The 25269-nt window shown below is 34.6% G+C and overlaps 2 protein-coding genes and 1 long non-coding RNA gene across 4 annotated transcripts; 2 read left to right on the top strand and 1 right to left on the bottom strand.

Annotated features, from left to right (window-relative positions):
• Positions 1-1217, top strand: LOC136070139 (uncharacterized). The gene is made up of 2 exons (XR_010631381.1): positions 1-523; positions 962-1217. It is a non-coding gene; the product is annotated as an uncharacterized LOC136070139 (long non-coding RNA).
• A 5742-nt stretch (positions 1218-6959) lies between these two features.
• On the top strand, positions 6960-7676 carry LOC112031916 (receptor-like protein 9DC3). Its single transcript, XM_024064621.1, has one exon. It carries the CDS (start codon positions 6960-6962, stop codon positions 7674-7676), a length of 717 nt encoding a protein of 238 aa, XP_023920389.1.
• An 8057-nt stretch (positions 7677-15733) lies between these two features.
• Positions 15734-20671, bottom strand: LOC112024994 (alpha-L-fucosidase 1). 2 transcript variants are annotated; one of them, XR_010631380.1, is made up of 4 exons: positions 20043-20671; positions 19702-19941; positions 18132-18868; positions 15734-15962 (listed from the first exon to the last, which is right to left on the bottom strand). XR_010631380.1 is itself a non-coding variant. In XM_024057643.2 (3 exons), the coding sequence occupies exons 1-3, from the start codon at positions 20585-20587 to the stop codon at positions 18190-18192; spliced, it is 1464 nt and encodes a 487-aa protein (XP_023913411.1). In that variant the 5' UTR covers positions 20588-20671; the 3' UTR covers positions 17943-18189. The 2 variants fall into 2 exon arrangements, 1 of the variants encoding a protein (XP_023913411.1); XM_024057643.2 differs by lacking the exon at positions 15734-15962 and having other exon boundaries at positions 17943-18868.
• Positions 20672-25269: the final 4598 nt, after the last annotated feature.

The raw sequence follows: 25269 nt of genomic DNA, 5'->3' as shown, positions 1-25269 counted from the left end.
GCCTAACCAACCATATCCCATCATCATTGGAAAATTTGTCACAACTTGAGTCCTTAGACCTTTCTTCCAATAAGCTCACTGGACAAATTCCTATTCAATTAACAAGTCTAACATTTTTGGCCAAGTTAAACCTTTCACAAAACAAGCTTACGGGACCCATTCCTCAAGGCAAGCAATTTGGTACATTTGAAAACAACTCATATTATGACAATTTGGGATTGTGTGGACTTCCTTTGCAAATCAAATGTAGCACTAACGATCTGTTGCCACCACCACAACCATTAATGTTCGAAGAAGACAATGATTCGATATTTGCAAGTGGATTTAGTTGGAAAGTCGTGTTAATGGGCTATGGATGTGGATTTTTGGTTGGATTGACTATGGGATGTGTTGTGTTTAAAAGAGGAACACCTCAATGGCTTCTAAGGTTTGTTGAAGGAGATCGAAATGGAAAGATGAGAAGGCATAATAATCCAAGATCGAGGAAAAGAAGAAATTAATGCATTTAAGGGTGCTCTAATTGGTGAGTTTGACAAACTTCTCTTTAGAATAATATGTGTCATGGTTTTATATAATCTTGCCTTAGAAATAAAAGTATTTTGTAATATATAGTATTCTAAAATTTTTCTTTATGTTTCCTACAAGGTATTGTAGAAAGTGACAGCTTTTTTTTTTTTTTTTCTCTACTAAGATTATTAGCCTTTATCTTACAGCAAAGCGTTAGAATGGTGTATGTCGCAGAGTTTAGTATACTAGCTTGTATGAATTATGGTGTCGTTTTCTTCTTTCTAGAGTAACATTCAACTTTTATATATGTGTGTATATTTGAGGATATTCTGTTTTGAGATTGTATGGTAGTTGGGTTGATCTTATACTTAGTTGGATGCTAAGTTAGTTGTGGATATCTTGTCCAATGACACTCCAACTAATGATCCCTTGTTTTCTCTTGTTGATGATTCAGGCATCTAATCTCTCATTTCGGCAAGTGAAGGTGAGCCACTGTTTCAGGGAATGCAATAGGTGTGCTGATGCCTTAGTGAAGAAAGGGACCAGCATTGCCTTGGATTTTATATATTTTAGTAGTCCTTTTGTGAACTTACTTTCTGCTTTATCTTCGGACTATAATGGATATTATGGACTCCTCTTGCAGGAGTGAATAATTTTTCGTCTTAAATTTTGTGATCTATTTTATATTCTACCAATAATAACTTATTATATATGCTTTTTTTTACCTTCCTTATAAGATGACTAAACTTTAAAATGGCAAGAAAATCAAATCCTTCATGTTCATATTCCTCACATTCTCATCAATTTATTCTGTAATTTGCACTCTAAAAGGATTAGATTGTGAAAATTCTTTCTAACATACTTCTAATTCTCTTTGCTTGAAGATAAGGAAGAAATAAAATAAATAAATAAATAAAAACATAGATATAGGACAGCTTAAAATTGACTTCATCTCCATGTCATTGATTTAATTTGGTTGCTTTAAAGGTTTTTTTATTTTTTTATTTTTTAAGGAAATGCGTTAAAGAATTTTACACGCTCTCTGAAACTGGGAGTTTAAGCCGAAATCTTTAACACCAAGTGAGCAGGTAAGCCTCCAAGATTCAAAAAGCAGCCAATTGTTTTTTTAAATGTGTCCAGCTTAGAACACTGATCTCAACCTTTCAAAGAATAAAATTATAAAATACTATGTAGAAAATCTAGCACTTATAACCCATGATAGACAATCTAGTATAAGTTTAGAAAATTGTGAATATAGTTCAATCTGAAAACAAAGCTACATAATCATTGGATCACTAGTTCCTTTTTATGTGATTTAGCAAGGGCAGTGTGGTTTGGAACAAGTCCCACATTTAGAACATGTTGCCTAATCAAATGCAATCCAAATAATTGAACTAAACAAAGTATTCAAACTTTTGATGGAGAGATTAACAATTAGATATAGCAACTAGTCAAGGACCTGCGCGATGTGCGGATAATATTGTAAACTACTATATGAGAAGGTTATGTAGAATGTATAAAATATGTTAAAATAATAACATTAAGTAACACCTTTTTCCCATTACACAAATATAAATTCAGTTAAATTTACCAAAATTTCTCATGATCTAGAGTCAGAGTCGAGGGTTTTTTTAGACCTATGGCTATAATGATTTTTTTTTTGGTGATATTTTATTGACAGTTTTTTTTTTTTGGTTACATTTTATTTATTACTGGTTTAAAATGTAAACAAACAAGTATTGGCAAATTTGCATAAAATATAATTCATAGTGGATTTTTTAACATCATTAGCATGTTACACTGCTAGAGTCAAGTCTTTTGTGCATTACTTTCCCAGAAAAGATGCAAGTTAAGTCAAGTCTCCGAAATCACATGGTGGATTTTCTTATTCTGGGACCCTTAATTGATTCTTTTGTTAAAGGAGTAAGGGTAAAATGCAAGTAACTTGTGTCAAGTCTTGGTAACTCGATTTTCCTTTTCCACTTTTTCAAAGAAAATAAATCTACCAACTTGTCCAAAAGCAGCAAGTTACATATTTAAGTCTCCCTAATCTTTACTTTTTTCTTAGAATCAAGTATCTTCGTAATTGCATGGCCCTATTTACGGTTTTCATTGGAAAACTTATATGTTTGGCCCTGCATTTTTTTTTTCACCAAAACTCACATTCTCGACCAATTTCTGCATTTTCATATGAATTTGATCATTTTCAATTTTCATTTACAGTAATACACGCTCTCTTTTCATTTTCTAGAAAATAATCTAAGCTTATTAGAATCTCAAAATCTAATTGATTATTTGATATTAATTCGATCAGTCACATAAGTTGGCTGAAAATTTTAATATTTGGAATTTATTGCAAATTATATTTTATTTTTCTTATTAATCTGAAATACAAATTTTATGTATATGATATTTATCTTATGAATAATTTATTTATTTTACTTGTATATATGCTTGATCATGCTAGTTCAGATTGGTTGCCTGCTTAATCTCAAAAAAAGAAAAAAAAAAAATTGGTTTTCTTGCTTAGTTGGGAAGCTCATCCCTTATTTCTCTATTTTAGATTTTGAGGAGTAGTAGGTTTATCGTTGAGGACATTGAGGTGGTTTGTGTAAGAAGAGTATTACGATTTGCATTAATAAATGTTTTTTTTTTTTTTTGAGCTTGCATTAATAAGTGTTAGAAACTAGTGTTTAGTGATTATTGGATTGTTTAAAATTTGAAGTTTTCTAACCGTTTTGATATTCTAAGAAATTTACTTTTGTTGTTGTTGTGATGTGGATGTAAATTTTCTTTGTCTATTTTTCTTCTCTCTTTTTTAATTTTGCGTTAATGAGTTTATTTTCACAATAGTTGCTGATATTGAAGATTAGCCAATGCTAAACTTTTAATTTTTGTTTTTTTGAGAATATTCAAAGGAATTTTAATTTGTTATTGTGTTTTTTTAGAGAATAATTATTAAACTTTAGTGGAGCCTTGCACACTTGTGATTATTTATTGATGTTTGGAGCCTTGCACCTTTTTATTAATTGCCAAAAAAGTTTGTGAAACTTTTGATAAATTACCAATTGTCTTAAAAGTTTAAGTTATTAGGAAATATTAAATTTAATTACTTAATTATAATTCTAATACTCTTGTTAACGAATGGACCGAAACCCTCCTTAATAAGTGAGGCTCAACATGTGGAATTTTTAAGATTGTACATTGAAGGTAGAGAGGAGACTGGAGACAAAGAATGAACTTAAAATATCTTGTTCTAATACAATGATAAACTTTTGATTAACCCAAAATCTTTAAGTTGTTTGGAAATGTTTCACTTAACTATAAGTTTCACAATTTTCTTTCCAAAAAAATTAGGTAAAGATGCAAATTACACTGTTTGGAGTCAAGTCTTTGAAATCACAAGGCCCATTTTCTTTATTTTGGGCCCCTTGTTCTTTTGTGTTAAAGGCAACTTAAAATGCAAGTTACTAGAAATGACTGAAGTCCTAGTAATTTCATGGCCCACTTACTGCCAAAGTAAGGAGAGAGAAAGAAAAAAAAAAAAAAAAAAAAACTATGCATTTTTCTAATGAAAAGACATAATAAAGTTTTCCTAAAATAAGTTAAACTATTCAAAAATAAATTAAATAAATTAAAGCAAGTTGCAGTGTGAAGTCTTAGACTCTCTCTCTTTAATCACAAGGCCCCTTTTCACAATTTTATTTTTGGGGTCCCATTTTGTTATGTCGTGAGTCTCGTGACTCTGAAACTATTAGGGACATGAGTCCAAAGAGCCAAACATGTAAGTTTTCCAATGAAAATGGTGAAACAGAGCCATGATGTGATTACGAAGACTTGAATTTGTGATAACTTGCTTTTGGACAAGTTGTTAGATTTCTTTTCTTTATAAAAATGGAAAAGGAGAATGTAGTTAGCAAGACTTGACATGAGTAACTTGCATTTTACTCTCTACTATTCCTATATTAAAAGAATTAGGGGTCCCAAAATAAAGAAAATCGGTCATATGAATTCAGAGACTTGACTTCTCTGTTTTGGGAAGAAAGTTGCATGAAAGGTTTTTGAAGCTCTTGAGTCTTGCCTAAATCAAGTAGCCCCAATTCACTCATGAAATTCACCTTGATATTAATATATATAAAAAAATCATTAGAGACTTATTATTTTTTGTAAAAACTTAAAAAACTTCCTGACACAGTGAATTATAGAAGGCATGTTTTCAGTTTCATTAAAACTATATGTTTTCATAACTACAAAACTGCTAAATACCCACTACTGATTTTAATGAATCAGAAGAACAAACCTTCTCTAATTCATTACAGGGGATGCATATCTTATGATTTTATTGCTATCAACTTGAATTTCATGAGGGAATGGGGACTACTTTATTCAAACAACTAAGCATCACTAGTTATTATTTATTAATTGCCAAAATATTTTGTGTAACTTTTGAGAAATTATTGATTGTCCTAAAAGTTTAAACTATTAAAAAATTGTGAATTTAATCACTTAATCATAATTTTAACACTCACTCACGTATGTGCTCAACTCTCCTACAATAATTGAAGTTGAACACATGAAATTTTAACATTTTACATGGGAGATAGAGTATAAACAGTGATTGAACTTAAAATTTTTTGCTTTACTACCATAATAAACTATTGATTATCCTAAAAATTTAAGTTGTTAATTTCTTCCCACAAAATATTTAGGTATAGATGCAAGTTACACGGTCAGACCAAGTCTTTGAAAACACAAGGACTCTTTGATTCTTTTTGTTAAAGGTGACTTAAAATGCAAGATAATAGAGTCCAAAATTGGTAAATGCATGGCCCATTTTCACGCTTTCTTCTTCCTTTTTCCTAAAGCAAGTTACACTATACAGAAAAAAAAAATAAAAACAAAATAAAATAAAGCAAGTTATAGTGTGAAGTCTTTGACCCTTTGTAATCGCAAGGCCCCTTTTAACAATTTTGAGTTTTATCAACATATTGTTATCCTCAGTCACTAAAAGCCTTAAGTTTGTTTGGTTTTTAGTACTTTTTTCTATGGTATCAACCTTTAAAAAAAAAAAAAAATGTAGTGATCATACCACCCACCATAAGTTGTTTTTTTTTTTTTTTTCAAAAAAAGGAAACTAACCAAATTGTCGTAATGTAAGGCTGTGTTTGTTTTGGCTTCAAACCATTTCAATAAATCATTTTTCGTAAAATCGTGTGTTTGGTTGGTTTTGAAAATAGAATTTTCCAGATTTACATTTCATTTGACCATAAAAAAGAAGCCTTTGACCCGGAAATTATTTTATATTCCTATTTTCACTTCAAATCATTTTCGGACCGAGCTTCAGACGAGCAAAGAGAGAGAGAGAGAGAGAGAGAGAGAGAGAGAGAGAGCGCACGAGAGAAACAGTGAGCAAGAACAGACCGAGTTCCAATTCAATGACCACAAACCAAGCTCCAATTCGACGACCATAGACCGAGCCTTCACAGACCGAGCTTCGATCCACCCACGGTGAGTTTCCTTCACTCCGATCCACCATTCATTCAGTCTGATCCACCCTCCGATCCACCCTTTATGTTCGATCCACCCTCCATTTTAACCCGACAACCTCACCTCAGTCCGATCCACCCTCCACATCCCCTCAAACCCATCTACCCAAAATACACCCTCAAACCCATAAACAACCCATGTAGAACAGACCGAGTTCCAGTTCGACGGCCACAGACCGAGCTCCAATTCGACAACCACAGACCGAGCCTCCACAGACCGAGCTCCGATCCACCCACGGTGAGTTTCCTTCACTCCGATCCACCATTCATTCAGTCTGATCCACCCTTTATGTCCAATCCACCCTCCATTTTAACCCGACAACCTCACCTCAGTCCGATCCACCCTCTACATCCCCTCAAACCCATCTACCCAAAATCCACCCTCAAACCCATAAACAACCCATCCTCAGTCCGATCCGATCTATATATAAATATATATATATATATATATATATTTATTTATTTATTTATTTACTTTTTTTAATTATCCATTTTTTATTTAATTATTGATTTAAGAATTTTAACTTTTGTTGATGGTACAATTATACAGAAATAGAATGCAATGTGATTTGTTGGTGTAAATATTGATTGTGATGGTATTATGTTCCGTAAAATGTTTGAACGAACCAAACATCGGAATTGATTTTCCGTAAAACGAATTCTAAGGCAACCAAACAGCCGGAATACATTTCCTTTCCCGAAAATAGCATTAATGATCTTTTTCCCCATTGGTTGGAAGCACTTACCACTCTACGAGTTCTTGTCTTGAAATCCAATAGATTTTTTGGTCCTACAGGAAATCATAACATTAGTGAGATATTTTTCCCTAAGCTACGAATTATTGACCTCTCGCAAAATGAGTTTAATGGTCTTTTACCAAGAAATTATTTTGAAAACTTGAATGCCATGATGATTGATGAAGAAGGTAACCATGAACCAATGTATTTGGGTAAAAGTTCTTATTATCATGATTCTATGGTGGTGACCGTGAATGGGTTGGAGATTAAACTGCAAAGAATTCTAACTATCTTCACAACAATTGATTTTTCAAGTAACAAATTCAAAGGAGAGATTCCAGAAGCACTTGAAAGGCTTGTAATTCTCCGATTGCTCAACCTTTCCCATAATAACCTAACCAACCATCTCCCATCATCATTGGCAAATTTGTCACAACTTGAACCTTTAGACCTTTCTTCAAATAAGCTCACTGGACAAATTCCTATTCAATTAACAAGTCTAAAATTTTTGGCCAAGATAAACCTTTCACAGAACAAGCTTACTGGACCCATACCTCATGGCATGCAATTTGGTACATTTGAAAACAGCTCATATGATGGAAACATGGGATTGTGTGGATTTCCTTTGTCAATCAAATGTAGCATCGGTGATCCATTGCCACTACCATTAATATTCGAAGAAGACAATGATTCGATATTTGCAAGTGGATTTGGTTGGGAAGTCGTGTTATTGGGCTATGGATGTGGATTTTTGGTTGGATTGGCTATGGGATGCATTGTGTTTAAAAGAGGAACACCTCAATGGCTTCTAAGGTTTGTTGAAGGAGAACGCAATGGAAAGATGAGAAGGCATAATAATCCAAGACCTAGGAAAAGAAGAAATTAATGCATTCAATGGTGCTCTAATTGGTGAGTTTGACAAACTTCTTTTTAGAATACCATGTGTTATGGTTTTGTGTAAACTTTAGACATGGCAAAACGGGTCAGACCCGTTTGACCCGACCCGTTTGACCCGCGACCCGTTTGACCCGCAACCCGTTTGACCCGCGACCCGTTTGACCCGCAACCCATTTGACCCGTTTAAAAATGACCCGTTTTGACCCGTGACCCGTTTTGACCCGCGACCCGATTGACCCGACCCGAACCCGACCCGACCCGCCCGTTTTGCCATGTCTAATCTCACCCCTAACTAGGGGTGTCAAATGGGTGGGTTTAAGGTGGGCATAATTGGGTTGGGTATATAAAATCTATTCACCTATTAAAACACATTTAACTAATTACTTCTAATCTAAATCTAACCCAACTCAATTATAATGGGTAAACCTCAACTCACCAAATTACCCAATTATCAAAATTACCAAAATGCCCATAAACATAGTAACAGCTTAACAATAGGAAAATGGAGGAATAAGATAAGAAACTATAAGTGGTCCATCGCTTGGTTGCTGAGAAAAAAAGAAAACAAAAATAAAAGAAGTCAAAAACTCTATTCCGCGTTTGGTTGCCGATAAAATGATAGAGAAAATGGGAAGAGAAATTAAAAAAAATGAGAAATCCAGATCTCTCATTATTCAAATGCCAGCAAAACACCAACATTAAAATTAAGCAAACATCATTTTCCTTCTATTACCTCCACTTTCTTGTCAACCAAATAGAGGACAACGATGGCTAGTAATTACAAATGCCCAAGCATGAAGTGATCATGCGCGCTTGGAGCGCGTGAGCGAAGAATGCGCCTACTCTTTGCGGCGAAGAACCGTAGGGAGAGGAGAGCTAAGCGATTTCGGGGAGGAGATCGGTGGCGTAGTCGAGATTTTCCATGGAGACACACTCGGCGCACTGCAGAAAGAGACCTAAGAGTCTGAGCCCACTAAACTTGCTCTCGTCGTGGTGTAGTTCTTCAATGAGTGCTTTCTCGTTGGAAATGGAGGCTTTGTCGGAGAGATTTCCATGCTTTGTTGCTGTGGTGGTTTCATCGCCGGAGCTTTTGCTGCAGTCCACGCACTTCAGATTCATGTTAGATATTGGACATTGCAGATCAATCTCTGAAGCATGATCAATCGATCAGAGAGAAAGAGAATTTTAGAGAGAGAGAGAGAGAGAGAGAGAGAGAGAGAGAGAGAGAGAGAGAGATGAGAGAGACAGAATTTTTATGTAATTGGCATATCCTTTGACAAAACACACTTTACTTGTATTTGGGTAAATCTAAGTAGCTTCAAGATGATTATTACAAGTGGTTAAATTGAAGACATGAAGACTACTCAAGAACTGCTTAAGAAAAGTGCAATTTGCAGGTCTCGATACCTCATCGACAGAATCTCAATTTGTCGAGATTCATTAAAGCTCGATAGATGTCTCGATCGATCGAGCTTACGGGTTTTCAGATTATAGCCAGCAATGTTTTATTCTAAAAGGCTATTTGTTTATAAGTTTGTATAATCCTTATTGGACAAAGAAAAGTCTAAGGTAAACCTATTTGGAATAAGAGAGCCCATTAAGCTCCTATTTAAAGGAGGTGGGAAAAAGAAAAACCTAACCCTAAAGAGTTTCATAAGATTTTCTTTTTGAAACCCTAGCCTCCTCCTATAGAAGAAAGAGTTCTTGCTGTGTTTCTTGTACGCCTTTGGGTTTTGTGACCAAGTAAAGTCTCTTGCACTAACATTGAAGATCTTATTGGTGTTTCTCTGTGAAGCTGCTGCAGATCAACTACAACAATCAAAGCGTTGCTGTGGAGTTAGTTACATATTGGGATTCGTGTAAAGGAGTAAGCCACGTACTGGGATCCGTGCATCAAACTGGTTAGTTACGTACTTGGGAGCCGTGCATCAAAGGTGGGAACTGTCGCTACAGATCAAGTCCAATTGGGTATTGGGATAAGGTTTCAACTGTAGGTTGGTAAGGTATTTGGAATTCCTTTACTTGTAACCGCTTGATTTGATAATAGTGGAGTTTCGGGAGTGGTGACTTGAAAATCACCCAGTGGGGTTTTTGCCGTTAGGGTTTTCCCCATTCGTAAACAAATCATCGTGTTATTTAATTTTCGCTGCATATTTAGTTTTTGGTGATTTTTTTGTGCTTCCACGCAATTGCATGATTAATTGATTAATTAACAACTTGGCTAATTAATTAATTAGGTTTAATTACAATGGGTCATTCAGATTGTGGCCTATCAAGTGGTATCAGAGCGGGCACACTCTAATTAGGTTTAATCTTTGCTGTGTTGATCCATTGACCCCTGTTGTCATGGAAACTCTTGATTGTTTTGATTTGCATGATCTTATGTTGAATGATGATGATGATATTCAAGATGCCTATTGCAAGCTTTATAATTTTTGTATGAAATCTCTTGAATATTCTACAAAATTAAAAGCTAATTTTAAAAAGGTCAAGCTTGAAAAAGATGATTTGAACGCAAAATTGGATGAAACCAATAATTTGAATGAGAATTTTAAAAATCAAATTTCATCTTAGGTGGACAAAATTAAAAGTTTGGAAGAGCATCTAGTTGAATTTAAAACTGAAGTTGAAAAATTAACTAGTGCCAAACTTGTTGTTGAGCCTAACTCAAAAGAAAAAGATCTTTATATTCCCCCAATTAAAAGGAATAATGAAGAGTTGAAGGCTAACATTGCTAGGACAAACAAAGATAAAAATTCTGATGTTAACGCTAAAGTTTCTAAACCTATGTCTAAAACTCCTCCTAGGTTGAATAAAAATTCTGAATTTGTCCCCACTTGTCATCATTGTCATATTGTTGGTCATATTAGGCCAAATTGTCCTAAGTTGTCAACCTCTAAGGTTAGACATCCTTTTAGGAAGCCAAGTAGCTCTAAAACTACTCATGTTTGTCAGCATTGTGGTGATTTTGGTCACACTCGCCCTAATTGTTTCAAGTTGTTTCCTCATAAGCGAGTGTCCAATAGGTCTCATCCTTTGTCTAAAGGCTCTGTACCTATTCTTGGTGAGTTATTAAAAACTTTGAGCTTTTTGACTCAATTTCAGGGGAATTCTAATTCCTCTATGTCCTTTAGTAATCATACTAGGACACGTGCCTTTTCATCTTCATGGCCAAAGATTTGTGCTGTGTGGGTGATAAAGGATCCTAAGACTTAATTGTCTTTTCTGTTTGTCCTCTGCTTTAATTCTTTCTATCTAAAGTAGGACTCTCTTTGCTTAACTTCTTATTTACTTTTGGAATCATGCTTTCATGCATCTGCATCTTTCTATCATGTCTTCATGCATAAGCATCTTTCTTTCATGTTTTCATGTTTGTTTAACATGTTTTTGTGTGTTTATTTTCAGTTTTGTTTATTTTGTTTTTGATAAAAAAAAAATGAAAAATTGAAAAATACAAAAACAGTGTGTGTTTTGTGTACTTTGGTACTTATGTACCTTGGATGGCCATTGAAACAAAGTTTCTAAATTTTGTATCTCTTGTAGCTTAGATGAGCATCTCTATGTACAACTAAGCAAGTGAGTTTTGTGGCTCTTATTTGTGATGAGTGTTGTGAAATTTTAAAATACTCGCAAGTGTACGAACCGTACCGAAGTATAGTTTGACAAGAACGAGGTCGAACCCACAGGGACTTGAATGAACGTAGGAAAATTAAATCAAATCTTAACCAAATTAATCCTAATCTAGTTTAATTAAAAATTGGTTGTTTTGAAATTAAATAAACTAAGCAAATAATAAAATTAAGCAAATAGTTAAACTAAGCAAAAGATATAAAGCAATAAAAAGATGTAAACAATCAAGGGAAATGAATTAAGATTTTGGAATCCACCTTGTAAGTCATACTAGCATATATTTATGATCATTAATTTTTCCCACCTCACTACATGATAATCTAGAAATCAATCTTGCTATCATGGAAAAATATCTTGTTAAAATCCTTATTTTAAAAATCAAAAGCATGTTCTTCTTCGCTTCTTAAGTATAAAACCAAATCATCAATTGTATCCGTAGTCAAACAAATCACAAAATATATCCAATTCTAAAAATCAAATCATATTTTGTATCCATTGACAGACAAATCACAAACAATATCCAATTTTATAATCAAGAATTAATAAATCAAGCATTCAATTAATTAAGACAAATCCTAAATCATGAGAAAAACATGATTAAACTCATATCTAGAATCCCATCTTAGTCAATTGATATGAAGCAAGAACAATTTAAATCATTAAAGAACAACTATTGTGGGAAAAATCAAATCACATAAATATTACTAATAATACTTAACAAGGTTTCATCCTCAACCCTAATTATAAATTTAGCTACTCATGGTAATTGAAATAAAACAAAAGAATAAAATACTAAACATTAAACTAGACAAATAAAATAGAGAAAGAAATAGTCACAATGCTATCATGGAGAAAAGCTACAGAGAAGCCACATGCGGCACTGCCTCTTGCTCCAATTTTCTGTTTTGCATCTCAGCCCTAGCAGTAGCCTCTCTGAATTTTGCCCTAAAAAGCCTTTAAATAGGTCAAGGAATCCTATTACAAGTTGAATTCACGTTTGGAGAAAATCCCAGACTTTTAGGCTTTACTTAACTGACTATTTAGGCCCACTTAACGTCAGAATTAGGGCTTCTGGTAAACTACAAAGTTGTAGCCCTTTAAGTTAACTTTCCAGCCCAACTTGAATCATATCGATTGGACATTTGAGCCGAAAGTTATACTGAAAATACTAACTGATGTGCAGGCTGAAATCCTAATCCGAATTGGACTTGGATTTGGTGCAAATTTCCTTTGATTCCTTACTCCAATTGGACTTAAATTAATATTCATGCCTGGCTGGATGTAAATTGGCTTGATTCAATTGCCTAGCCCCACTTTGCATGTAAAACCCCTGTTATCTGCAGCAAACCCAGTGTTTCATGAGAGGTCCAAGCACATAGAAGCTGATTGTCATGTTGTGAGGAATAGAATCATTGATGGAACACTTAAAACCTTCTATGTCTCTACCAAGAATCAATTGGCAGACGTATTTACAAAAGCATTAGGGGTTGAAAATCATTTAAGGTTGATCACTAGATTGGGAGTCATTAATATTTTTGCTCATATAGTAGAATATCCTTCTCCACCTAAGCAATGTCAAAAGGCAAGAGCTATGCTCTTGAGGGGGAGTGTTAAAACTGCAGGGTATGCTGCAGGGCAAAATGGCATAAGTCAAACAACAAGTATGGCAAGTAATGCAACTATTGCTAAGGTAAAGTGCACTAGCAAAGCCACCAGGAAGTAGGGAGTGCAGCATTTGCTGATGGGCAACGCAGTGGTCAAGCCACACAGAGTGCACGTGCATCAACACCAGAACTGATTAGCTCAGAAGTCTTGGAAGCTATTGAGGCATTGCCATACCATGAATTCTTCATCCAAGATCGTTGAAGACTTAGGCTCCGAGAATTTAGGAAGCAGTTAGACACGTGGAGAAGTTTGTTAGACACGTGGAGAAAGTCTGGTGATTTGAATAACTGCTTTTGGCGCCAAATTCTAATAGTTTGTTATGATCAATGTGTATATAAACAGAGCATAGTGTATTTTATTATTCACTTCTTCCATTTTTCTTGTAATCTCTCCTCTTCTTCAATCAATGAAATTCTCTCAGTTTTATTTAGAATTCTCTCAATTCTTTACAATGATTAAATTTTATTTCACCTGGAAATATAAAAAATATAACATTTTGCACCAACTGGTCAGCTTGCATAGGCTGCACCACGACCACCACTACATGACCGACCTGGCAATCAAAGTTAGCCTATTCAAAAGTGTCTCTTGTACACATTCTTATGTTGGGCTTTGTGGAGCCTAGTTGTGTTTGATTTGGTTGACGACCCGACCCAACCCGAAATAAAGTTGCGCGGCCCAAGCCTTTACTCCATGGATTAAGTCTCTTAGGGGTTTGGGGGCAACAACTCCGGAAAATTTTTTTGGCCTGTATTGTAGCCTATTGTGTATCTTGTGCGCATGATGTAGAAAACACAGTTTTGGTGATTATGGTTTTTTGGTGGTTGTTGTCGTTCTTGAGAGACTGAAAAACATTATAACCGCACTTTGTATTTTTTCCTAATAATAATGAAATCCTTGCAACTCCGTGAACGTAAGCACTTTGTCATTCTTTGATGTGTGTTTTTTCTATTTTTTGTTTCTCACAGGTTGAAAATTTCAGGTTAATTCCTTACACCTTAAAACCAATATTGCAAGCTATGAGAGGTACTACGATAGTAATGAGTAGTCTCACCTTTCGGTAGTTAGATTCAATAAAATAAAATAAAATTTCAGTTTTTCAATTCCAAAATAAGTTATTATATATCTCGTGATTCTCTGGTTCGTCTTGAACCTCTTTCCTAGGTTTATTTCTTTCTTTTTTTCTTATTTTCCTTTTCGTTAGAATATGTTCCTTTTTTTAGCACTTAAAAGGTAGGCAATGAGCTTAATATTATTATTATTATTATTAAAAACTTTAATTTGATAATAAATAGTAATTATCATAAAGTAGACACATAAGTTATGTGACATAACACATAAGTAATGACGTATTTCTTAAAATGCAAAAATTATGGTAATAAGACCAAGTAGTGCCATACTCCATTGTGCGGGTTAATAGCATCTATGAGCTCACCGAAAAATTCAAGTGACAATGTATCATATAAAACCATAATTACATATGGGAGCCTCTTTTAGCCTGTTGCCTAGGGGTCGTGCTCCTACAAAAATCAGAACATGCCACATGCAAAAAAGAAAAAACGAGCAACCCACAAAATCAATAAAGAAAAATAGGCCCACCAATCTTAAAGCTGAATAGAAAATGCCAACCGAATAGATCCAGAAAGAAAAAGCAATACCACACAAGTAAACAAGATAGTACAATGGGGAATTTAAATGGGTTGAGTCCAGCCCCAAAGGATAAATTTTAGAGATTTCTTGGATTTAGAATTGCCCATTGACTAGAAGAACTACTTGAAGATGCACAATTCTTATTTTAGTCCTATGTATTGGTAGAGTGTAGCTTTTGATATGAGTTATTAGGAAGGTGTCATAGTCCCTATCATTTGAATTGTATTATAGCTATTGGCATAGAGTCCCCTATAATGAGAATGGTGTCAAAGTCCTTTATATTGGTAGAGTGTAGCTTTTAATTCATGTTATTGACAATGGATTCTTGTGAGTGTAGCTTTATCTAGTGTCTAAAGTGTAATTACTTGTGAGAGTACTTTTAATTCATATTATTGACAATGGATTCTTGTGATATTTTAATGGATTCTTGTGAGTGTAGCTTTATCTAGTGTCTAAAGTGTAATTACCTGTGAGTACTTCTAATTCATATTATTGACAATGGATTCTTATGATATTTTGATGTTTTCACAACAAAATATCTGCACTATTATTACCCAAAAAAGAAGAAGAAGAAATGGTAGCAGGAGAAAAAACCTAACACGTATTTGTCCATCATAGATCTTGGAAAAAACATATAGTGTCTTTAAATAATTGAATGTTTGTTCATGCGGGGTCAAGAACTTAGGCAAATAAGTTAATCTAATATAAAGGAGGCTCAGTCCAAATGCATTGAAGGTGTGACACTGCCTTGGTGATTAAAATATAATGATCAAACGATGACGCATAAGGAGTTGTGTGGTTAGTCTCATATCCCACGTTGTGCCACTTGATTCCACTTGCTTGGTGAGTCAATGAATGGCTTATTTTATAGGCAATGGTTAAGTAAAATGGATTATTTCTCTAAATAAAATAACATGACACATGTCACTCGGTGATCAAAATATTATTAAGCATCCTCACACACAAAATCTTCATGGTGTTTTTAAAATTCAAGTCCTTGCGTTACTTATGGCACCCTTATTTCCTTTTTTCTTTTTTCTTTTTTTCTTTTTGATAAATAACGATATTTCATAAATTAAAGCCCCAAGTACACCGGGAGTGTACATGGAAAGGATTACATCAAGATCATAAATTATAATGAATTATAATGATCAAGCATAACAAAAATATTAGAGCAAGAAAAAGAAGTGAAAACAGAACACCAAGCAAGTAAAGAGTACTGTTTTGTCCCCTCAAAACATCTACTGTTCCTTTTCCGCCAAAGACACCATAACACACAATGTGGTACAGCCCGCCATAGGTCTATATTGCACTGTCTACCAAATGGACTCTGCCAAGATGCAAATAAATATGTAACACTTTGAGGCATCACCCAAATCACACCAAAAAGGCTTCAAAGACCATAGCCCGAAAGCAATGAGACAATGAAGAAAGAGATGGTTTACCGACTTCCCACTTCCTTTACACATATAACACCAATCCATGACGGGTACACTCTTATTCCACAGTCTATCAAAATTTTTAACTCCAAACCATTGACCACACCCTCATTTCTATTAAAGTTTAGCTCAACGTGTCAAGTCAAAGACAACTAGGGACCAAGGTTGGCCATGACTCTCTCTCTTCTTCTCTTTTGGCTTATAATAATGGAGTCCATAACTCTTTGAACACCGAACTATTTTTCGTGTGTGCATAGTTCCTCCAATTTTATATACACCAAATATTACAGTAAGAAATTTTCAAAGGTGACCTCGAGATATTATTTAGAGATTTCGAACTCAAACCCTCATTTCGTGACATCTTAAAAACCATCACACTAAGGGTACGTTTGGTACGCTGTAATAGCTCCTGTAATGGAATAGTTATTCATGTGTAATATCAATTCGGTCATTTGGTTGCATCTTTATTACATGGATTAATTATTACATTGGAATAACTATTCTTTAAATTGAGTCCAAATCTTCTGTCTCATCAATTGTACTCCACTTTATGCTCCACCAATAAAATTTGGACAGCTAGCCTCTCTCATTAAATAAGATAACTCTGACTTTAATGAGAGAGGCTAGTTGTCTCATTTAATAAGATATTTTATTTAATGAGAGAGGCTAGTTGTCTAAATTTTATTGGTGGCGTATGAAGTGGAGCACAATTGATGAGACAGAAGATTTGGACTCCTTTAAATTGAAGAATAGCTATTCCTCTTTAAAATAGATGTAATAGCTATTTCTTAGTGTATATAATAGGTTTTAAAATTAATATATTTCTAAAAATGTAAAGTTTCCTTATACATATTATTTTACAAGTTTTCCATATGTAACAACTAAACTTATGAATAGTAATAATTATTCCATTACAATGTTTTTTATTTCCAGTAATAAAGATTATTATTCCTAATATAATCTACATTCAGTGTACCAAACGTACCCTAATTCTTTAAAACTTTTAAGAGAATATTTACAATGCCTTATGTTGGTGGGTGGAATTGGGGCAGCATGCCAGTATAAGGGAGTCTCGTGATGAGATTTGCAATCATGTTAGGATATAAAGCATGAAGCATGTGATAGCCTCCATACTGACAACTTGTCCCAAAAGGAAAGGAGAAGAAAAAGAACCAAAAAATAAAGAGATGGTCAGTAATTATCTTTCAATTTTTTGTTTGTTTGTTTTGCTGATAAATGATAACTATGTAATGTAATGGTGCTATTGTGCATATATAAATCATCACAGTATAATATTTTGAAATTCATAAGCAACTTCATTCAATTGCAAATCATATATCTTACAAATAAGGTAGAGAAGAACACTATCTTTAACCATCATGGAGCGTCCGACTTGATCAGTTGATATCTCAAAATTATGCGAATAAACATTTACGAAAAAAAATTCAATCACCAGTTCAATTTTGAAGTTGAAATATGCAGCAATTAAAGGTGGGAGTTGCAAATGCACGTCAAGGCTTCATATCAAGCAAATCATACCAAAAGAATTTTAATATAGTAATAAGCAAATAATTTCAGACTGTACGTATCAAAAGAATAATTAAAAAGCAATGACCAACTATAGTCAAGAACAAGCAATGCCCCCACTAAAACTCACATTAATTATTAATTATTAATTATTTAGGGAATTATAGATCTCACAATCTTTATTATTTTAAAATAATCACTAATCATAGATCAATTATACAATAGTATCTGCACTGTACGACGCCACAATGGCTTTCAAAATAAAATATGGTCATTAATGGGTTGGAAAGCCTGGAATAAGGTGCTTGGTGCCTAAGAACAAACAAAATAAAATAAAATCCAACTTTGGAATAAACATGAACAAATATAAATAATAATAATGAGCCACACATGGTGTCATACTATTGGGAATTGCAGTTACCTTTATGCCTTGTGTCTTTTCAGCATATGACAATATTGCTCATTGCCTCATACAACACAAAGTGAGCATAAAAAAAGAGGTGAACTTTAAGTAAGAAATTCAGCAAAAGTACCTTTTATTTATTTCTTTATGGATACTTTGAAACTTCATGCACTTAATTTTCACTTAGATCACTGCACATTTGGGAGCCAAAAGGGGTCAAGGTGTAGACCAATTGAAGAAATCAAAGGCAAACCCTTGGATTCTCTAATTCTTATCCTCACAACTTGGCCATGGACTATCCCCTCATCAAGCCTGTGAAGCCTCTTGTACCCCACAGTGGTTCCATTTGCTACCATCTTACCATCCACATAAATTTCATGCCGTTTGATCCTCTGACCAAGCCCTATAGCTTCTTGAATCCTTACCACATTAAATCTAAGCCTTTCACTTGTCCCTCTAATTTCAATCCAAGGGTCCTTTACATCGACATCCCTTGGTGCCCAATAGGTCCATATATGGTCACTATCTAGCACATTTTCAGGTCCAAAACCTCCCACTTTGCCTCCTCTTTGGCTGCTAGCTTTGACAATGCCCTTCTCAGCCAAATTGGTTGAAAAAATTGTGTCAATAGCACTCCTAAACTCCTTCAATCTATGAACATCAGTATCAGATATAAGCCCAGTTGTATTAGGCGGCACATTTAGAAGTAGCAAACAGTTTCGTCCCACTGAATTATAGTAAATCTCTAGTAACTGGCTTAATTTTTTTGGTGATTCTGATTTATGCCAAAACCATCCGGGTCTGATAGAAACGTCACATTCTGGTGGCACCCAATCGGTCCCTCGTGGATCGCCAGTGTTAAGTAAGCTGCATTGTTAAAAGAGAGTTCAGTGTCCTTGTTCAGAAGTCACACTTAGATACTGTTACCACTAGAGTACAAGTCATTTTCTACGTTTCGTTGAAAAAGCAATCGTGGGCTGTGTGGGCTACAGCTTTAGTCCAATATATAATTCAACAGGAATTTGGTAGCCACACACTTATGACTATATGAGTTATGACACGAACATATTCCTTGCTTTTCAACAACGGTTGAAAAACACGAGTTTTGGTCTGGTGAAATTAAATTCAGTGCCTAATCAAATCTTTTGGCCTAACAAATCGTTTTCACCTCTAAAATTGGCATGAATTAGTTATATCTGTTCAGATTGTTTATACCGTACCTCTGACCAATAGTTTCGTAATAATTATTCACTATTTAATAATGTAGTGGTTTATTTACTTATTTTGATGGGAAGATGGATAATATTAATTAGAATGAAAAATAATAAATATATCATGAAGAAGAGTTTATTCTAAAAAATAAGTAGTTTCTTCAATCTACGCGGAATAATCAAACTGTTTATAATTCATATGTAAAATTCTTAAATGCCTAATCATACACAAAGTTACTCTATTTTTTTTTCTTAAGTACATATTGAACATGAATTTTTTGATGATAAGTAATTTAAAGAAGAAGAGAAGTGGAAAAACCTATTAAGCATAATCCTAAGTTTACTTTCATATAATGTTTGTACTTGTAGTAAACTAGAAAACACATGATGCAAGTTTACTTTGGCTTGCACGCAACGACTCAATTGTATAGTGCAAAGAAGAAAATGAACAAAACGTGATTGTTCGCTTGGCTTGAATGGTATACTTACTTTTCAATGCTTGCATTTCCAATTGATAGTGAAGTCCGATTGACGGTAGACCAGCATGTGCTCCCGGCGAACCCTTTCTCATTTCCGACCCACCTAACGTCCGGGCCTGCGTCGGAAAATATGTTGATAGAACTTTGCAACTCCTTCACCATATAGAACCAATCTGAGAAGTAATATGAGATGTTTGGTGCATTGGTGCCCTTTGCTCCATCAAACCAAATTTCTCTAACACTACCATAGCTAAACCAAAAAAAAAAAAAAAAAATTTGACATTGTTAAAAAAACTCAAATTGCACCTTAATGTGGATAAAATTTGTCATCAAATATAAAATGTAACTTACTTATTGAGAAGCTCTTGTAGTTGGGCTAGGTAGTATTCATTGTATTGTAAATCATTCCCATATCTTTTATCATGTCGATCCCATGGTGATAAGTATATCCCCACATCAACGCCACGGGCCTTAGCCGCATTGACAAACTCTTGAACGACATCACCTTTCCCATTTTTCCAAGGACTCTTTCTCACAGAATGATCAGTGTACTTTGAAGGCCACAAGCAAAACCCATCATGGTGTTTTGCAGTTAGGATCATAAGAGAAACTCCTGCCTCCACAGCTGTGTTCACCCATTGATTTGCGTCAAGCCCAACTGGGTTGAATATGGCTGGGTTTTCTTTGCCTGTGCCCCATTCAGAGTCAGAGAATGTGTTAACTCCAAAGTGGAAGAACATTATGATTTCCCTTTGTTGCCATTTCAATTGAGAAAATGCTGGAAGGGGAAGAATTGGCAATGGTGGTGTTGTTGGCACAATTGCAAGACTAGAAATTGCAAAATTGAATAGTAGAAAAAGTGTGCTTGTGCACAAAGTGCACCATAGCTTAAACATAATTCTGGTGACTATTTTTCTTCTATACCTTTTGTTTTTCCCTCTAATATATAAGGTGGTAATAATGAAAAGGTTGAGACTTAAAGGGAGGAGAATAAGGACAAAGCCGGGGGACCAAGCAACAGGTCAAGATTCTTTATAATGATAATGGGAACCTTTATTTGGAACTTTTTTTGGTTCTTTTTACCGTCATGAAGTTACAGTCCCTTGTGATTGTTATTCACGTTAGCAGTTCATTCACGGGTTTGTTTGCTGTCGCGTGACTCCTTTGGAAATCACTCCTATGTTTTGTTTTCCAAAATTGAATTGAAGACAAAAATCAAGAAATTAATTATTTAGAGTAAATGACTGGTGTAATTAATAATATTAATATGAGATTCAAAATCAAATATTTACGTGATAAATTGATAGTTGACCTCTTTTTAAATTTTATAAATCTCATCATAAAAATGACCTCTCTCTTTAAATGTGTTTATCAATAAAGTAAATTCAAGATTTACGTTTCATTTGTTTTGATGTTATTGTTTTCTAAAAAATGAGCCACTTTTTCAAAAAGTATTATTTGAAAAAGTAAAAAATTATCTTATTTTTTCTATATTTAATAGTGACATTAAAAGTGAGTTGGAATACTATTTCTTAATTTTCCTTATTTAATTTGTTATGAGATAGACTTGTTTTATAATAAATTTTAGCGAAAAACAACCTCTTAAAAATAACTCATACTTTTAATAGTATTTCATGTTGACCACATATAATTTTTTATTGACCTTTTTTTTTTTGAGAAATAATTATAACAAGCGGCTAACCCTACAACTTGATCTTTTCCTCCATAGACCTCCAAACAATTTATGCATGGAAAAGTGCCAATTCAGTTACAAAACCTTTAACTATTAACCTATTTTCTCTAATACTATCAAACATAAGAAAGCACTAAAAATTATCTTCATATGAGTTTTACAATACAAACAATAGGACTTACCTTAGTTTGTACTGTAATTAACTTTATCCTTTGTAAAGAACCAGAAAGTAGGCGATTGAATTTCACTCTGAACATATATTAAATGATTTGTTTCTAGTGAAATTGACCGCAAGATATTAAACATGAGACTTGCATTACGACTTAAATATTGACAAAATTGCAACTATCATGACTCAAGCTGTATCTCTTTGAATTTTTTTATTTTTTATTGGACATCTCTTTGAAAATTAATTAAGCGCAACTATCTATAAAAAATTAGGTAGGCTTTAAACTTTTTTTTTTTTAGGAACAGGTAGGCTTTAAACTCAAAATCAACTTTCTTATTTTAATTTTATAAAATAATCATATTTATTTCTTTTGATGGAAGACTAACGCATGTCAAGTAATAAATACCTTAACATAAATGTAAAGTTTTGATAAGTTGGAAGTCTAACGCTATGTTAGATGGAAGTCTAACGCTATGTTGGTTGTATGTTGGTTGGTTGGAGAAATGGGGCAAGAAATGTTTGTATATTATTTGTGATATCAATTAATTAATAATTGGGAAAATTACAAAGTTAACCTTTATTCTTTACATTAAACTGTAATTTAGTTTCTAATTTTTCAATTGTATCAAATTGGTTTCTAACTTTTTTAATGTCAAGTCAAGTTAGTCTATATTGTTATTTTTTAGATGAAAAAAAGTTGATATGTCAAATGAAATAATAAAAAATTATTTTTCATACCACATCAACTTCCAATTGTACCACTACGTCAAATTAAAAATAATTAATTAAAATTTGCACATGTGGAATCAAATTTGGGGAAAACAGCAAGAATAAAGAAAAAGAAAAATCTAAATTTGGAGGAATACCCATTTGGGATTTGGACCGGTTGAAGAAATCTAAGAGGCGTTTGGGGTCACACACCTAATTTTGGTGTAGAACAAACCGAACCATTTCTAGGTTTAGCTTCATAGGTATGTCTAAGGATGCTATGAAAGACCGCCAGTTGTCATGTCGAAGAAAGTTAGAGATTTCCCAAGAAATATCTTGGATATCGTTGATGTTGGTGAATGGCGATGCCACAAAAGTCAATAGATTTTAGGGGTCTTCTTCCTTGATCTTGGATGAGAAATGGGTATCTAAGTAAGAGCATCCGTTTCTCCCAAAAAAAAAAAAAAAAAAAAAGGGTAAGAGCATCCACACGACGCTACAGTACCAACTTAGAAAATACACAAATTTGAAAGAGCACCATCATGTGTTGTGTTGTGCGGCTTGTGCCTCACACTTCTCTTCTACTTTGGAATCCACACAAATGAAAAACCCCTCAGCCAGATGATGGGCTGTGGACTTAGAGCATCCGCATCAATATGTGTAAAATTTTTATCTATTTTGTGCAAAAAAACATACTTTTTATATTTTACACACTTACACCAATTTGTCTATTCTACCATCTCACTACAAAAAATGCAAGTTTTAGTTACGTTTTTTTAAACGGCGTTTACAAAAACGGGCCTATAGAATGGCTTTGAGTCGCATTTGGTAAAAACGCAGCTATACCAGCCGCGTTTACCGAACACAGCCCAAAGATCAGCTCTGTAGCCACATTTCTTGATGTTTCAACTGCGCTTTGTTGGGTTGGGCTTAAGCTACATTTTAAAGACGTGGCAATAGGCCCATCTGAATATATATATATATATATAATTTTTTTTTTTTAAATATGTCCTAAAGCCACGTTTACATAACACGGCTATATGTCTGTCCTAAAACTGCGTTTTAAAGTCAAACGCGGCTATAGGACCAAGTATAAATGAAAAAAAAAAAAACCCCTAAGTTCTTCGAACACCCTAAGCCACTCTCTGTCTAAGCCCATTGAACTCCCTAAGCCGTGGTTAGACCCAATCTGCGACTCCAAGCTATTCATGCCCTTTCTACCACTGATCCTACTCACCAGCGCCGACAAAGTCCAGTCCTCCATCGCCGGTGCTGCCTTGGGTCTCTCCCTCTCTCTCTCTAACTCTCAATCTCACTCAAGACACTCTCACTTTCTCTCTCACTCTCTCCCTTTGACTCCTAAACCCTCACCTTCAACCCAACCTTCTCTACCACCGAACTCCTCACCGGTACATGAGCACTCTTCTTCATCTCCGTTCACCTTCTCTCTCACTCTCTCCTTTTGACTCCCAAACCCTTACCGGCCGATCCCCATCTCGAAGAGATATTTTTGATCCTCCTGACCATGCTGCTGCAGATGAAGCCCATGCCTCCTAACAGTAAGTTTTTTTAAATTTTTTTGTTTTGATTTTTGGTTTAGGGTTTCAATTTTGGGTTTAATTGGATTTTTTTTTTTATGGATTTGCTTCATGGGGTTTTTATAATTTGTTTTTTTCTTTCGGGAACAAAAGGGCCTCTCTCTCAATCTCACTCGGACCTCTCTTCATTACCATTGGATTCTGTTTCAGGTATCAATTCTTGACTTTTAGGCTGCGTTTGAATCGGTGGTAAATGATTTCAGGAAATCATTTACCACCTGACCCATGTGTTTGGCTGGCAAAGGAAAATTCATTTTCCGGAAAATATGCTTAAAGTTTGACCAAATTTTCACCCTTGACCCGGAAATCATTTGAAGCCCTTATTTTACCTTCAAATGATTTCCGGAAAAGAGAGAGCCAGAGCCGAACCAAACCGAGCGAGAGAGAGAGCGAGAGCGAGAGAGAGAATGAGCCTTCGACTTCGACTTTGCCGGCGTTCACAAGCCTTCGACTTCGCCGGCGCCACGAACTCACGAACCGCGCCATCGCACCGGTCTCGCGCCGATCGCAGCACCTCACCATCGCACCGCGCCGATCGCGCCATTGCACCATCGCCATCGCACCTCGATCGCGCCATAGCCGTCGCACCTCGATCGCGCCATCGTACCATCGCCGTCGCACCTCGATCGCGCCATCGCACCTCGAGCTCTCTCTTCCTCGATCTCCCAGTTTTTTTTTTTTTTAATTTGATTGTTGTTGAAAAAAAAAAAAAAAAAAAATTTGATTGTTGTTGTTTTTTTTTTTTTTTTGATGAACCGATTGGTGTTGTTGTTGTTGCTACCGGAATTTGCTGTTGTTGTTGTGTTGTTGCCAGAATTTGCTGCCGGAAAATAGCATTTTCCTAATAGAACCAAACACATGAAAATATTTTCCACAATAATTTTCATAATTCAACCAAACACTTAAAAATATTTTCCTTTTCCGGAAAATAGCATTTCCGGAAAATATGTATTTTTCGGAAAACATTTTACACGAAACAAACACAGCCTTAGTTGCTTTTAGCTCAAGTTGTAGCTTTTAGTTGCTTTTATCAGCAACTCATGCACGCCCCATCAGCAACACACACATGCAACACCACACGAATGCCTCATCGGCACCACATGCACTCATCATCAGCACCATACACATGCAGCACCACACACACCACACTCCTAGCACAAACTCGAGCTTAGGTTAAGCTTTTGAACTTGAGATCCAACAAAATTTCATTATCAAATGCTTAAATCTCCAAAATCAAGTAAACAAATTACAACTTTGTCATGCTTATAGTCCCACCTATTATATTAACCATTGCTCAAATTACAACTTAGCTTTTATAATATTGCTTCGAAATTGGGTATTAAATCTTTTCATTTTGCCTTTTTATATACTTGTCTAGATGGATATTGTAACAATATCTTAGTATTATAG

Source organism: Quercus suber, unplaced genomic scaffold, assembly GCF_002906115.3.
Source record: "Quercus suber isolate HL8 unplaced genomic scaffold, Cork oak 2.0 scaffold_213, whole genome shotgun sequence".
Taxonomy (NCBI): Eukaryota; Viridiplantae; Streptophyta; class Magnoliopsida; order Fagales; family Fagaceae; genus Quercus; species Quercus suber.
This window is presented reverse-complemented; position numbering and strand designations above follow the sequence as displayed.

Coding starts and splice junctions, on each gene's coding strand:
- LOC112024994 (XM_024057643.2), bottom strand. CDS start 20,587: ATGTTTAAGCTATGGTGCACTTTGTGCACAAGCACACTTTTTCTACTA. Junction 19,942..20,042: donor CTACAAGAGCTTCTCAATAA/GTAAGTTACATT, acceptor TTTTTGGTTTAG/CTATGGTAGTGTTAGAGAAA. Junction 18,869..19,701: donor GGAAATGCAAGCATTGAAAA/GTAAGTATACCA, acceptor TTAACAATGCAG/CTTACTTAACACTGGCGATC.
- LOC112031916 (XM_024064621.1), top strand. CDS start 6,960: ATGATGATTGATGAAGAAGGTAACCATGAACCAATGTATTTGGGTAAA.